We start from the raw sequence: 13,556 nt of genomic DNA on the forward strand, positions 1-13,556 counted from the left end.
GCAGACCAGCAGGCACCATCCCCAGCTCGCTCTTCCATCCTCATACCCCAGGGACACAGCCAGGCACTGCCACGGTCGGCCAGGAAACCTTTGCTTCCCTGCTGCTTTTAGGACGGCACTTTCTATCTGCTGACATAGAGCAGAGAAGGGAACAGGCAAGACAGGCCATCCTCCCTCCTGCCAGAGGAATGAATGTGCTCATAAACCCATCTCCTTGGGAAATGGATTCATCATAGCAGTGAAAACAAACACTGGGAGGCAGAGGACTGGCAAAGGGAGGGGACAAAAGCCCTTTCCTTAGCCAGTGTGGGTGTTTGAGACTCCTGGCAGCAGAACCATTGTAATTAAAGGCAAGGAGCAGGCTGTCCCCATGTGCCGAAAGACAAGCCAGCAGGGAAGAAGACCAGCCTGCCTGAACAGAGAGCTTTGGCTGGAACTCAGGAAAAAAAGCAGAGTTTATGAACTTTGGAAGAAGGAGCAGGCAACTCAGGAGGGCTACAAAGATGTCGTGAGGTTATGCAGGGAGAAAATTAGAAGAGCCAAAGCCCAGCTAGAAATTAAACTGGCTACTGCTGTAAAAGACAATTACAAATGCTTCTATAAATATGTTAACAACAAAAGGAGGGCGAAGGAGAATCTCCATCCATTATCGGATGCAGGCAGAAACAGTGACAAAGGATGAGGAAAAGGCTGAGGTACTTAATTCCCTCTTTGCTTCAGTCTTTAATAGTAAGACCGGTTGTTCTTGGGGTACCCAGCCCCCTAAGCTGGAAGACAAGGGCAGGGAGCAAAATGAAGCCCTCATAACCTAAGGGGAAATGGTTAACGATCTGCTACACCACTTAGGCACACACAAGCCTATGGGGCCAGATGGGATCCACCCAAGGGTACTGAGGGAGCTGGTGGAAGCGCTCACCAAGCCACCTTCAACCGTTTATCAGCAGCCCTGGCTAACTGGGAAGGTCCCAGTTGACTGGAGGTCAGCACATGTGATGCCCATTTACAAGAAGGGCTGGAAGGAGGATCTGGGGAACTGCAGGCCTGTCAGTCTGACCTCGGTGCTGGGGAAGTTATGGAGCAGATCGTCTTGAGTGCCATCGCGAGGCATGTACAGGACAACCAGGCGATCAGGCCCAGTCTGCATGGGTTTATGAAAGGCTTGACTAACCTGATCTCCTTCTATGACAAGGTGACCCACTTAGCGGATGAGGGAAAGGCTGTGGATATTGTTTACCTGGACTTTAGTAAAGCCTTTGACACCGTTTCTGACAGCATTCTCCTGGAGAAACTGGCTGCTCGTGGCTTGGACGGGCGTACTCTTCACTGGGTAAAAAACTGTCTGGATGGCCAAGCCCAAAGAGTGGTGGTGAATGGAGTTAAATCCAGTCGGTGGCCGGTCACAAGTGGTGTTTCCCCGAGCTCAGTATTGGGGCCAGTTCTAATATCTTTATTGATGATCTGGACGAGGGGATCGAGTGCACCCTCAGTAAGTTTGCAGACAACACCAAGTTGGACGGGAGTGTTGGCCTGCTCGAGGGTAGGAAGGCTCTACAGAGGGATCTGGACAGGCTGGATCGATGGGCCAAGGCCAATTGTATGAGGTTCAACAAGGCCAAGTGCCAGGTCCTGCACTTGGGTCACAGCAACCCCATGCAACACTACGGGCTTGGGGAAGAGGGGCTGGAAAGCTGCCCGGCAGAAAAGGACCTGGGGGTGTTGGTCGACAGCCGGCTGAGTACGAGCCGGCAGTGTGCCCAGGTGGCCAAGAAGACCGATGGCATTCTGGCTTGTATCAGAACTAGTGTGGCCAGCAGGAGCAGGGAGGTGACTGTCCCCCTGTACTCAGCACTGGTGAGGCCGCACCTCGAGTCCTGTGTTCAGTTTTGGGCCCCTCACTACAAAAAAAGGCATTAAGGTGCTGGAGTGTGTCCAAAGAAGAGCAATGAAGCTGGTGAAGGGTCTGGAGCACAAGTCTTATGAGGAGCAGCTGAGGGAACTGGGGTTGTTTAGCCTGGAGAAAAGGAGGCTGAGGGGAGACCTTATCGCTCTCTACAACTACCTGAAAGGAGGGTGTAGTGAGGGGGGTGTTGGTCTCTTCTCCCAATTAACAAGTGACAGGATGAGAGAAAACAGCCTCAAGTTGTGCCAGGAGAGGAAAAATTTCTTCACCAAAAGGGTTGTCAAGCATTGGAACAGGCTGCCTAGGGAAGTGGTTGAGTCACCATCCCTGGAGGTACTTAAAAGAGGTGTAGATGTGGCACTTAGGGACTTGGTTTAGTGGTGGACTTGGCAGTGTTAGGTTTATGGTTGGACTTGATGATTTTAAAGGTCTTTTCCAACCTAAATAATTCTATAATTCTGTGATTCTATACCAGAAGGGCAAGGGATGCTAGGAGATAGATTGCAGCCTGCTGTTTATGTTCCTAGCCAGCCCTGTCAATACCTTCCCCTCTACAGCAAAAACATGTCCCTTATAGTAAATAAATACATAAATAAGCCCTTTGAAAAGCCCAGCGGCTGTGACGTGGGAGAGCTGAAGAGCACGTTGTGTCCCTGCTCACACATCCGCTCTCTCTCCGGAGAAGCTGGGCTCTCCTTTCTACACTACTAATCTCTGGCCTATTTTCAAACATAAGGGGGCATTTGATAACTTAGGTCTCTTCCCTCCCTCTCTGCTGAACCCACTGCCTCGGCAGTGTCCTTAGGCAGGGGTCTCACCTTCACCCGAACCACAGGGGAGGCTGCAAGGTGTGGATCCGGCTCCACAGTCGAGGCTGGGCAGACACAGCCAAGGCTCCACACGCACACCCTGACACCCCACGGCAATGCGATATGCACTGATGGGCAATGCTGCGCATTAGGAATCACTGAACAATGTGGGATATGAGGCACTTTGGGAACGGCTGGTCCTCAAGAGATGCTCGAGTCACACTCCCAGGTGGGGATCTGCACCCAGACCCCGTCCCCTCTGCCAGCTCCCCTTGCACTTCCACACCTCCCCAGTGCTGGAGCAAGCATCAGGTTATATTTCAAGGCCTGGCTTCCCAGAAAGCAAAAGCTCTCCAGGAATGCTCCCAAGAGGCAAAGGACTGACATAACTCAGCAGCTCTCGATGCTCTGCCTGTTTTGGAGGACAAAGCAAAGACAGCCCCTAATGTGGAAACTACAGCTGCCAGAATCACAAGCAGGACCTACAGCAAGGGCAGTATTTTGTAACACAAAAGTTGCATTTGTGACGCTCATCTTGACTAAGACTTTAAAACCAGTAACAATCTGTTTGGCCAAAGTAGCTAAAAGCAGTGAATGTACCACAAAGTTCCAGTTAGCTGTACCCACTGACACCTGGGGGGTGGACAGTATCTGACCTGTGCTCTATCCACCTTTGTGGCAGTGGCATAAGGTACAAACCAGCAGCACAGAAGGTAGCCTGCTCTGTTTGCAATAAGAATTTGGTATTTTGTCACAGTGATTTTCCTCAAATGAACTCACTGGTGTGTGTTTTATCAGATGTATTTAACCTGAGCCAACTCTCTGCTAGTGTAAAATCCTAAGTACCCTAAAATCAATTTAAGCAGCTAGTATCCCAACTTCAATGCTCCATTTTTTAATGCCTAGCATGTACCTATAAAACTATATTATAAAATATTTTAACAGGCCAAAGGATTCCTCTACACAGCTTTTCTTTTTCAACCATGGAACAGGAAAGGTTTGTTGGTTTGACTTTGGTGGTGCCACAATATTTTCTCCTCCAATGTTTCTCTTTCAGTTCCAGCTGCCTCCAGAACCATACAGTTCATATTTCACCAGTTTTACTAATGTTGCCTTAGAGAAAAGAAATCAGTTCTTCACTACTCAAGACTTCCCTGCTAGTCTGAGGTTTCCTAACACTGTAGCTGAGCATTGCAGTACCAAGGTCAACTGCCCAGTGCAAACAGCCCAATGTCCCCTGTCCCTTCCACACCCATATACTCTGGATACTGTAGTTGTTCTGCAATTAGCCACTTGCTCATCTCTCAGCTTTGGCTACATACAGCCACAACATCTGAAGTATGAACATAGCCAGCCAAACAAATAGAGCAATTATTTGGACAACAAAGTCCTGGTCCACAACATGTGCTACTGAAATGCAAATAATTAGTAATAGTAAAAATACAGACAGCAACTGAAATGTGGACACTGGATTTCTTTGTGCCAGAGGCTCCTGCCCCACAGCCAGTGGGAGTTTGACTGCTGAGCCTGCTGTAGGGTGGCCTGGCCCCCAGTTGGGAGTTGGCTATCGGTGTGGGACACCTCCTCGCTCTGTGCCCTTGCTACCTGCTAACCTATGCTGCCCCTGGGCATTGCAAAATACAGCAAGGGACTGGCAAGATTAAAAATGCAGGAGATTTAACAACACCGGAGATATCGATTGCTACAATCAAGAGGTTAATTTTCACTTCCCCCTGAGTGCCACATAATAATCACAGCCCGCACGGAGCGTGTGTGTGTGTGTACACCGACTCCACAGCACGCCAGCCTCTGACATTTCAGTCCTTGTGCAGTATGAAGCAAACACCACCTGACTGCCGGTCCTGGTCCTGTGCTGGGTCTCCCCCTGCTCGGACAGCCTGTTAATGTTTATCTGAGGAACAAATGCTTTTGGCTACCTGCGGCCTCACACACCGCACCATGCCATCACACCCCTCCTTTGCCCAAGTGGCTCACACTCAAAGGACTTTGGGCACTGCTGACAAACCCAGCAAGGCAGCGGGTGAGGACAGTGACAGGCGCAGACATCAAAGCAGACAGCAAGAGGCAGGAGGGAAGGGCTCTCGGGTACGTTCCCTGCCTCTGCTGTAGCACTGAGCTGGAAAGGCTGCAAGCGGAGCTGAGCCAGCACCCCCGTCACAGGGCTAGAGGAGGAGGAGAGGGCTCTTACAGCTGTTCCTCCTTCCCAGCACCCTTTCCAAGCAGGATCAGGACTGCTTTGGGAAAGAAAGAAGGGAGCACTAGGAGTTTCCAGACCCCAGCCCCACAAAAGCCAGGTGAGGTTTTACCACGAGGGGTATGAGAGCTCGAGGAGTTCGTCGCTGCCCTGCACCTTGCAGCAGCCGTAGCAGCACCAGCAGCAAACCCCCTTGCACTGCTCTTCCAGGTTCCAGGGGAGACTGATTCCCCTCCAGCCCTCCCTGGTGCTGCCCCTTTCGGTACCGGCCCTTGAGGAAAGTCCTTCCTAGAGCAGCCAAGAGAGCCAGGGCCACACGGGGACTGCAAAGAGGTGTCGGCAGCCAGAAACCCTGCTCCATTCCCTCTCCCAGCCTCTGACCTCCCCTGCTTCCTTCCAGTGCTGCCCCAATCCCCCTCTTGCAGTGGGGGGTAACAGCCCGAGAGGCCTCAGCTCCGGGTCACCCCGGGTAACTGGTCACCCCACTGATCTGCAAAGCCAGCTCGGCCGGAGACCCACCGATCCCCAAACTGACCACGACATGTCCCCCAGCAGCAGCGCAAGCCAACCCCCCCCAAGGCGCGGGGCAGGTGTGTGGAACTGCGGGGAGTGGGGGGGGAGAAGAGCCCGCACACACACCGTACCCGAGCATCCCCCCGCGGGACACCGCGGCCCCACGGAGCGCCGACAGGTCCCGTGAGCACCGTTTCCTCGCACCTCTCCCGAGCGTATCCGAAAAGACCCCGCACTTGCACAGCCTCCCGGCCCTCGGGGCCAGCCGAGGGTGCAGGCAATGTGGGGGGGGGGTGTCCCCGTGTGTCGTCCCCCCGCCCCGATCGCTGCTTCCCTCCAGCTAAGGACATTGAGAGAGCAAGCCCTCGGCAGCAGTGCCGTCCCCGTCCCCGTCCCGCAGCCCACACCTGCCCGCCCGTGTCTGCCGCCCCCCCTGACAGCCCTGCGCGCCCGCCGCCAACTCTTGCAACCCGGGAACAAAATGCAAAGCCTGCCGCAAGGGGGGGGGGAGCAAAAAAAAAAACCCCAAACCAAAACTCTTCACAAACCAACCAACCTACAGCCGTCCCGCGCCCAGAGCTGTGCTTCCAGTCTGCCAGTGAAAATAAAAAACCGCCTCCCATCCCACCTCCTCGGGCTCACTGTCTTTTGAGACTTGTAGTTAAACAAACCGGGCAGTTTAAAAGCTTTGGTTGGAAGCTCAACGAAAGGACCGTCTGTGGTTGTAGCAGCATTTCACCCGACTTCCCGGTACCCCATTCCGGAGTCCCACAGTCACAGTCTCGCGTTCTGGGCAAACAGTCCATTTATTTCTAATACTACTATTTCAGCAGAAAGTCCTCTAGCACTTGGCAAAAATAGCGTTCGTTTTTTTCTGGGCGTTGTTTAAACTGTCCCACTGCCGGCAATAGCCGCGGATCCGACACAGCCCTACCGAGCCGCGCTCAGCCCCGCTCCTGCCATCCCTCCCCCGGGGATTTTGTCGCAGGATGCCACCCCCGCACGCTCCCCTGGGCTGGACCACACTGGTACCACCGCCCGGGGCTGCCCTCCCGGCCGGGGAGGGGTCCCACGGCCACCGGCTCGGTTACGAGAAGGGAACCGGGAGGACTCCCGCGGGGCGCCCGGCTCCGCAGACGGGGCTGCCGCCGGGGCGGGCGGCTGCAGCCCCAGCCCCGCTCCCACCGCCCCGCACGGAGCTCCCGCAGCAGCCGCCGGCTCCTAACAGTAAGGACATGAGGTAGTTCAACACCGGCCACGGCCAGGAAGTTTCCTCCGGGGGCGAGCTTTCTGCACAGCCCTAAATTTCCCGTCCACCCCCCACCCCGCTCAGGGGACCCACGGTCGCGCCCCTAAACAGGCAGACTGCAAGCAGCCCGCCCGCCCCTGCCCGGGACAACCCCCCACCTGTTTGCGGAAGGTTTGCCGAGTTTGGGGGTTCTTGCAGCCATGAGGTTTTAGGTGCGCTCTAGGAGAGGACCATTATTATTATTAACGGGGGGTTTGGGTTTTCCTTAGAGAGAAAGACTCCTCTTTACAACCGATGTGTGCCACGCCAGAGCCCATCGCGTCTCGAAGCTACCCGCTAGGCACAGTACCTTTGCAGTGCAAAAAGTCCTCCGGGTGAGGGAAGGAACCCTCTTCGCAGAGCAAGTCGCAGGTTTTATCCGATGCCAGGGGGTAGCCGTTGTCCTCCTCGTTGTAGTCGCTCTTGCCGTTGCTGTTTGAGTAGCCGTTGGCATACATTTTCAGGGCGGACCTGCGGAGGCAGAGGAGCTCCTGGAAGGCATACCTGAAGTCCGGGCTCCGGCAGTAGATCAAAGGGTTGAAGGCAGAGTTGACATAGCCCAGCCAGTTCAAGAGGATGTACACGTACTTCGGTATGATGTCGTCCTGGATGACGTGCACGATGTTGACGATGAAGAAGGGCAGCCAGCACAGCGTGAAGGTGCCCATGATGATGCCCAGGGTCTTGAGGGCCTTGTGCTCCTTCAAGAAGAACTTGGAGGAACGGCGGTGCCCAGCTCCCCCTTTCTGCTCCTGCTCCTTGTTCTGGGTGTGAAACCTCCCCTCGCTCCTGTCTATCTTCTGCAACTGCTTCTTGGCCACCTGGAAGACCCTGGCGTACACGAATACCATGACCACGAGCGGCAGGTAGAAGGAGATGATGGAGGAGGCGATGGCATACGCTTGGTTGGTGAAGAAGTCGCAACACGTGTCCTTCTCGTAGCACAGGATGGCCTCGACACGGTCTGCCCGATACCAGTGCATTTGGATGGGCAAGAAGGAGGTGAGGGCTGAGACCACCCACACCACGAGGATGACCACGCGCGCCTTGCTCTTGGTCAGCAGGCTCTGGTACTTGAAAGGGGAGGTGATGGCGAAGTACCGGTCCACGGCAATGACGCAGAGGGTCTCGATGCTGGCAGTGACGCAGAGCACGTCCAAGGAGGTCCAGAACTCACACCAGAAGTTCCCAAACTTCCACATCTCCATGATGATGTGGCTGGCGCCGAAGGGCACCACGGCCAGCCCCATCACCAGGTCAGCGCAGGCCAGCGAGGTGATGAAGTAGTTGGTGACAGTCTGCAGGCGCTGGAACCGGGCGATGGCCGTGATCACCAGCACGTTCCCGAAGACGATGGCCAGCACGATCACCGACATGAGGATCCCCATGCCCACCATCCACACGTCCCGCGACAGCGTGGGGTCGGCGGCGCTCTCGTTGGCGCTGACGTTGCCGCCGGGCAGCTCGGTGCCTGCCACCCCCATGGCCCCCCCCCCCCCCCCCAGCAGCCCCCCCGGGCGGGCGGCGGGGGCTCGGCTTTGCCTAGGGCTCCTCCGCGGCAGCGCTGCGCCGGGAGCCGCGCATACGGGACGGCAGGTGCGGGGCGGGCTTGGCCGCGGGGTGCTCCCGCTGTGCGTGTCCGGGACCGCTCCGCTCGTCACGTCACGTCACGTCACGTCACCGCACCGCACCGCACCCGTCCCCGTCTCTGTCTCTGTCCCTGTCCCCGTCTCTGTCCCTGTCCCCGTCCCCTCCCGCGCGCGGCGGCCGCGCGCCCGACTCCGCCAGCCCGTTAGGCGCCGCCGAGCTTATAGCGACACCCGCCGTGACATCAGCTCGCCACAGCCAATGGCAGCCCGCGCCGCGCCCCGCGCGCACCTCGCACCCCCCACCCCCCCGTGGCCCGGCCCGCCCGCCTCGCCCCACGCGTGTCCCCGCCCCGCGCGCTCCCCCCCCCGACCACGCGTGCTACATCCCCGCCGGGGTCGTCGCGCCTGCTCCCTGCCCCGTGCTCTCCCCCTGCTCCACGCGCGCTCCACCCCCCCCCGCGGTGTCCCCACGCCCCCCGCCCACGCGTGCTCCCCGCCCCAGGGTGTCCCTGTGCTTTCCAGCCATGTCCCCACGCCTTCCACCTACGGGTGCCGCACATGCCCTCCCTGCCTCGGGGGTGTCCCCGCACCCCCTGCCCCACGCGTGCCTCCGCGCCCCACGTGCGCCCCACCTCCCACCCCACCCACGCACCCTGTGTGCTCCCTGCCCCCGGGGGTGTCTCCAGGACACGTGGCACCAAGCGCTCGCAGGGACTTTGTCCCTGCCTGGGCGCCGGGGTTTGGCTTTTCCCATCCTCACCGGTGACACTTTGCGCCAGGACGTCACCCAGGTCTCCGTCCCTGCCGGCCCCCGGCCCAGCATCCCAGTGGGCACCCAGGGCGGTGGGGTGCATCCGAGTGCTGGAGCCGCAGCCCAGCTCCAGAAATCCCGGAGCTGGCCAAGGGCACAGACCCCCCTCAGCTGTCCCGGGAGCGCTGGCCAGGCAGGGAGGCTGCGCGACTGCTGCGCACTGCCGCGCACTGCCGCGCTGCAGCCAGGCATGCGGTTAGCCCCAGATGCTGTCACGAGTATTTCCCTCCAAAGCAAACAAATTTGCTAAATAAGGACTAAGGAATCCTGCAAACTTCCTTTTAGCCCAACAGGAGATAACGCTGCCGCCGGAGTTTCGTTTCTGCCCGTTGCTCTGTACCGACACTGCCCAGCCTCGTGCCGCTCTCCCGCAGAGATACATCGCGCTGCCTGCGGGCCCCGGCGGGCTTGCGGAAGTGACAGCGAAGCTTGAAGGCTGGGGTTCTAAAATTGCCCTGTGCCACAGAAAGGGAGAACAGAAAGAGTTGCTTTTGCCCCGATTTGCCCCTGTGCCACCAGCTGCACCAAAAGCAGCTGCAGGTCAGTGTCTCATCGGGTGCTGCACCGCGGCCCTCCCACGGCAGAGGCAGTGGAGGACTCCTGTCTTCGTTAGCAATTAAACTGACGTTACTAATGTTAAATCTGCTTTGAAACACATCAGCTGCCGGAGCCTGACGGGGCTTCACAATTCTGCCTGGTTTTTCCCGGATGGCAAGGCCGTACCGCGGTGCCGAGGGCCGGGTGCCGGCCGGGCTGCGGTGGGCAGCAGCCTTGGCCCCGCCGGCCCCGCGCCGTGGCTGCTGGGTGGCCGTGTCACACCCCGGCTGCACCCAGGCTATTTATAGAGAAGAGCCGGGTGTACGGAGAGGAAGCTTTGTGGTTTAAAACAGAGGGGCAAACGAGGTGCTGGAATCAGGAAATGCGATGAAAGGCAGTTTCAGCAGTGTGAGGTGTCTGTCTAGGCACGGTTCTTCCTGAATTAGTGGCTTCCCCGCACTGTTTCCACACTCCACTTCTGCATCCGCACACTTCGGAGGTTTTAAAGATGAAGAGACGCGAGCAGAAGGTCCACAGGGCACCCCTTCCCACTGCAGACAGGCTCAGCCTTTGGAAAGCAGGAGCATTTGGAGGACCCAGGTATGCAGTGCTAATGACCTTAGCTAATTACCAGGAGTTTCCTCTGCCCGCAGTTGAGATAAATGAGGCCGTAGGTTTCCCACCCATACCAACAGGTACAACTGTAACCAGCCGGTGTGAGTCTGTAGCACTCCATTGGCTTTCACAGACTTCACACCAGCTGAGGGTCTGGCCCAGTTAGCGCTTGCTGGGTGCGATATCCGTTCCCCAGTTTCCGTGCACACAGGCCCCCCCTCACCCTCTCTGCCTGGGGGCCAGCACCGCTCACCTTGCAGGGGAGGCATGGCAAGAAGCTGCTGGAAAAGCAGAGGTACAGATGAGATGCAATAGTGGGAGAGCAAAGCAGAATGGGGAAGAAAAAGCAGAAGGTGTGGGAACTACATGTCAACCTCAGCTCGCTGTTCCCCCTTCTTTTTTAAGGGCTGATGAGAAAGCTCTCGAAAGTACTCAAGGTAAGTTTCTGGCAATAACCTGGCGAGTTTGCTGTGCTGTTTCCTGTGGGTTAGGCTAACATCTGGGAATACTCTTAACACCAGATCAAAGCGTTCCAAAAGCATTAGGTCCCCTATCCTCATAGACATAGAAATGTTCATCCTTGCACGAGGCACCGAGGCTTGAAAGGAGGAGAAGCAGGCTTGGGGACTTGGTGGGAAACACCAGCTCTGGGAGAGTCAGAGCTAAACTCTCTGCTTCATAACAACTGCTTATCAAAGGCACCTGTATGTCCTGCGTATCCCTGGTAAGAGTCCTACATCCCTCTCCAGAGCCTGCTGCAGGACTCTGGAAGTCTCTGTGGCCCAGGGTGCAGAAATCAGCCAGCCCAGCTTACATCTAAATATTTTGTCTTTGTTGTACTATATTCAAAGAAGCCTGAACCTCTCCTTTGGTTAACAGGGTGTGGTGGAGGAAGCAGAGAAAGGCTGATTTTTCTTCCTTGATTCTGCAGTTCTTGCTTGTGTTGGTAATATTTGTTCACCTATGTAAGGTGTGTCAGGGTGGGCCCATGGCTATGCAGCCATGACCCACACCGAGTGGGACTAGTGACCACAGGTTCAAAATAACGCAGGAATTTGCCCCACATAAAAATAAATTTCATCACCAAAAGTCCGAGTTGCTTTTGAGGTTTGCGTGCCTTTATCCGTGCTTTTGAGTAGTTATTAGCTTTCTAGCATGTTCAAGGCTTCTTATTTAAACAAATGTAATACCAAACCTCAGAGGAGAGGTCAGGAAGACAGTTAAGTTTGCACTTCTTATGCTGCCTGAAGTGCTGGAGAGAGCCTCAGCCCACCCCGAAATGCCTCCTTCTGGGTTTCTCGGGCTTGGAGGGTGTCAAAACCAGACAGGTCTCATTTGTTCCGTGCAGCACATCTGCACCACTGACCCCGCTGCTTTGTCATCACGCTAATCTTTTCTCTTTTTATAATTGGATGTGTGCTCCCTCCTTGCTGGGTGACATTTGAAGAACTGCCTGTGGGATCAATGAGAAAGGCAGGGTTGGTAGGAAGAGGTAATCACTTTTATTAGCCCAACTGACATAATTGGAAAAAACAGCCAGGCTTTTGGGCATGCAAGACCTTCCTCAGGACTGTGACTGGCTGGGCTGCTGGTTTGAACCCTGCCTGCCCAGATGCACAGGCTGGAAAGCACGAAGCACTCTGATATTAAGCAGCTGGCCAGATCAGGCCCTTGGCAAGTGCTTGGAAATGACAGTCTTCAACACAGTGTTTGGCGGGAGAGGAATCCGTAAAATTCTCTTCCTGCAGAGAACTGATAAGTAACAGTATTTGTCTGGTATGTCACTGCGAGGAGGCTGTAGAGCAGCAGAAGCAGCATGCAGGCAGCATGGAAGCGTTCCTCTTCCTCTGGCTGCTGATTAGCACCAGCCCCTGCTGCAGGTGAGGAGCCCACGCTGGCCTGAGCCACGCCGGTCACCCTTCGGACAATCTGGCAGTGCCTGCTCAGAGGGGCTTCATTCTGCTTTTCCTCTTTTATCTGCTGCATTCGTTTGCACGTGCCTGGCTTTGGCCATCAGCGGGCACTGGGCAGTGCTGCGGCAGAGCGCTGCGCTGGGGCGGCTCGCCAGCCCACGGGAAGAGGGATGGCGACACTTTCTGTGGGTCACCTCTGCCTTCCTCTGGGGGCTTTTGGCTTCCTCATCCTCCTGCTTCAAAGCAGCGTGGCAGGGCTCAGGGAGCTTTCGGCAGGTTAGCTGCGGTAGCAGCTCCTGGCTCTTGATTTCTCTTCCTCTCTTGCTTTATAAGCCATGAGGGGGAGCCACCCGTGACTCACAGCTCCCCGTTAATCTCTCGTTTATGCTTGTTTGGAACAGCAGTGCAATCAGAAGTTAGGGTTGGAGTGATGAAGTGGGGGTTTTTTTGTTTGCTTGTTTCTCTCTCAGAAGCTCCCTGCATGGTCTGGTGAGAGCCCTGGCGTGACTCCTTGCTCCAGGAGCGCGCAGCAGTAAGGAGAAGACCCGGGCTCCCTTTGGCACCCACCTGCAGCAGGGAGGACAGCAGAAGGGACAGAAACACTCCCGCTTCTTTTCCACGGGGGAGATGCTGCCACGTCCGCCCTCGGGCAGCCGTCCTCAGCCCCAGCACCTCTGGCGACCATGGCCACCCTGTGCTCCGCAGGGGGACGGGGCGGCAGAGGGGCTCTGCTCCACTCTGGGGGCTGCAGGATGGCATGAAGTGCCTGAGACAGCACCCATCTCACACAGGAGCATGCCTAATGCTTCCAAAGGTGCCACCCCTGTTAAAGTGTGCCTGTCCCCACATCCTCCCATGTGAAGGTGCCGTGGCAGCGTGAAGGGAAATGGGGGGGGGGATTAATGAATTAATCATCTTGCACCAAGGCGGGCAGGATCCTCTGGTCCTCTCAGTGCATCTCCCAGGGCATCTGCTGAGTGTGGGAGATCATGGCTATTAACCTCTGGAGTACTGGCTTTTGTAGGGAGGCAGTTATTGTCGTTTTGTTTTTTTTTTTTCCTTCAGACTAGACCAAGGAAAAAGGAAACTGCTGAATATGAGCAATGACCCCAGTGAAAACTGAAGCACTTTATATGGAACATGACACTGGCTGCAACAGCTGAACACCAGAGATTCATTGTCTCTGGGCCAAATACTGAACTGCTTGCCTGTAAATCAATACTGATGGTGAATACAGGTTACAAAATGACACAACATGAGGGCAGTAGAGGAAACAGAAGAGAGCATCAGAATAATAGTTAGAGATAAAAGATTGTTATCATGACTTTTTCTTCTTCTCATCACTGTTTTTCCCATAACTGAACAT

General features: G+C 55.9%; 1 protein-coding gene across 1 annotated transcript in view; it reads right to left on the minus strand.

Moving 5' to 3' along the window:
- Positions 1-8,424, minus strand: part of ADRB2 (adrenoceptor beta 2) — a 37,943-nt gene extending 29,519 nt beyond the window's left edge. Inside the window, exon 1 of the mRNA XM_069773156.1 lies at positions 7,036-8,424. Coding sequence (XP_069629257.1) covers positions 7,036-8,209 — 1,174 coding nt within the window. The 5' untranslated portion in view covers positions 8,210-8,424. The remainder of the gene's footprint in view (positions 1-7,035) is intronic.
- Between the last annotated feature and the right edge of the window lie 5,132 nt (positions 8,425-13,556).

The sequence above is a fragment of the Haliaeetus albicilla genome, chromosome 27 (genome assembly GCF_947461875.1).
Source record: "Haliaeetus albicilla chromosome 27, bHalAlb1.1, whole genome shotgun sequence".
Taxonomy (NCBI): domain Eukaryota; kingdom Metazoa; phylum Chordata; class Aves; order Accipitriformes; family Accipitridae; genus Haliaeetus; species Haliaeetus albicilla.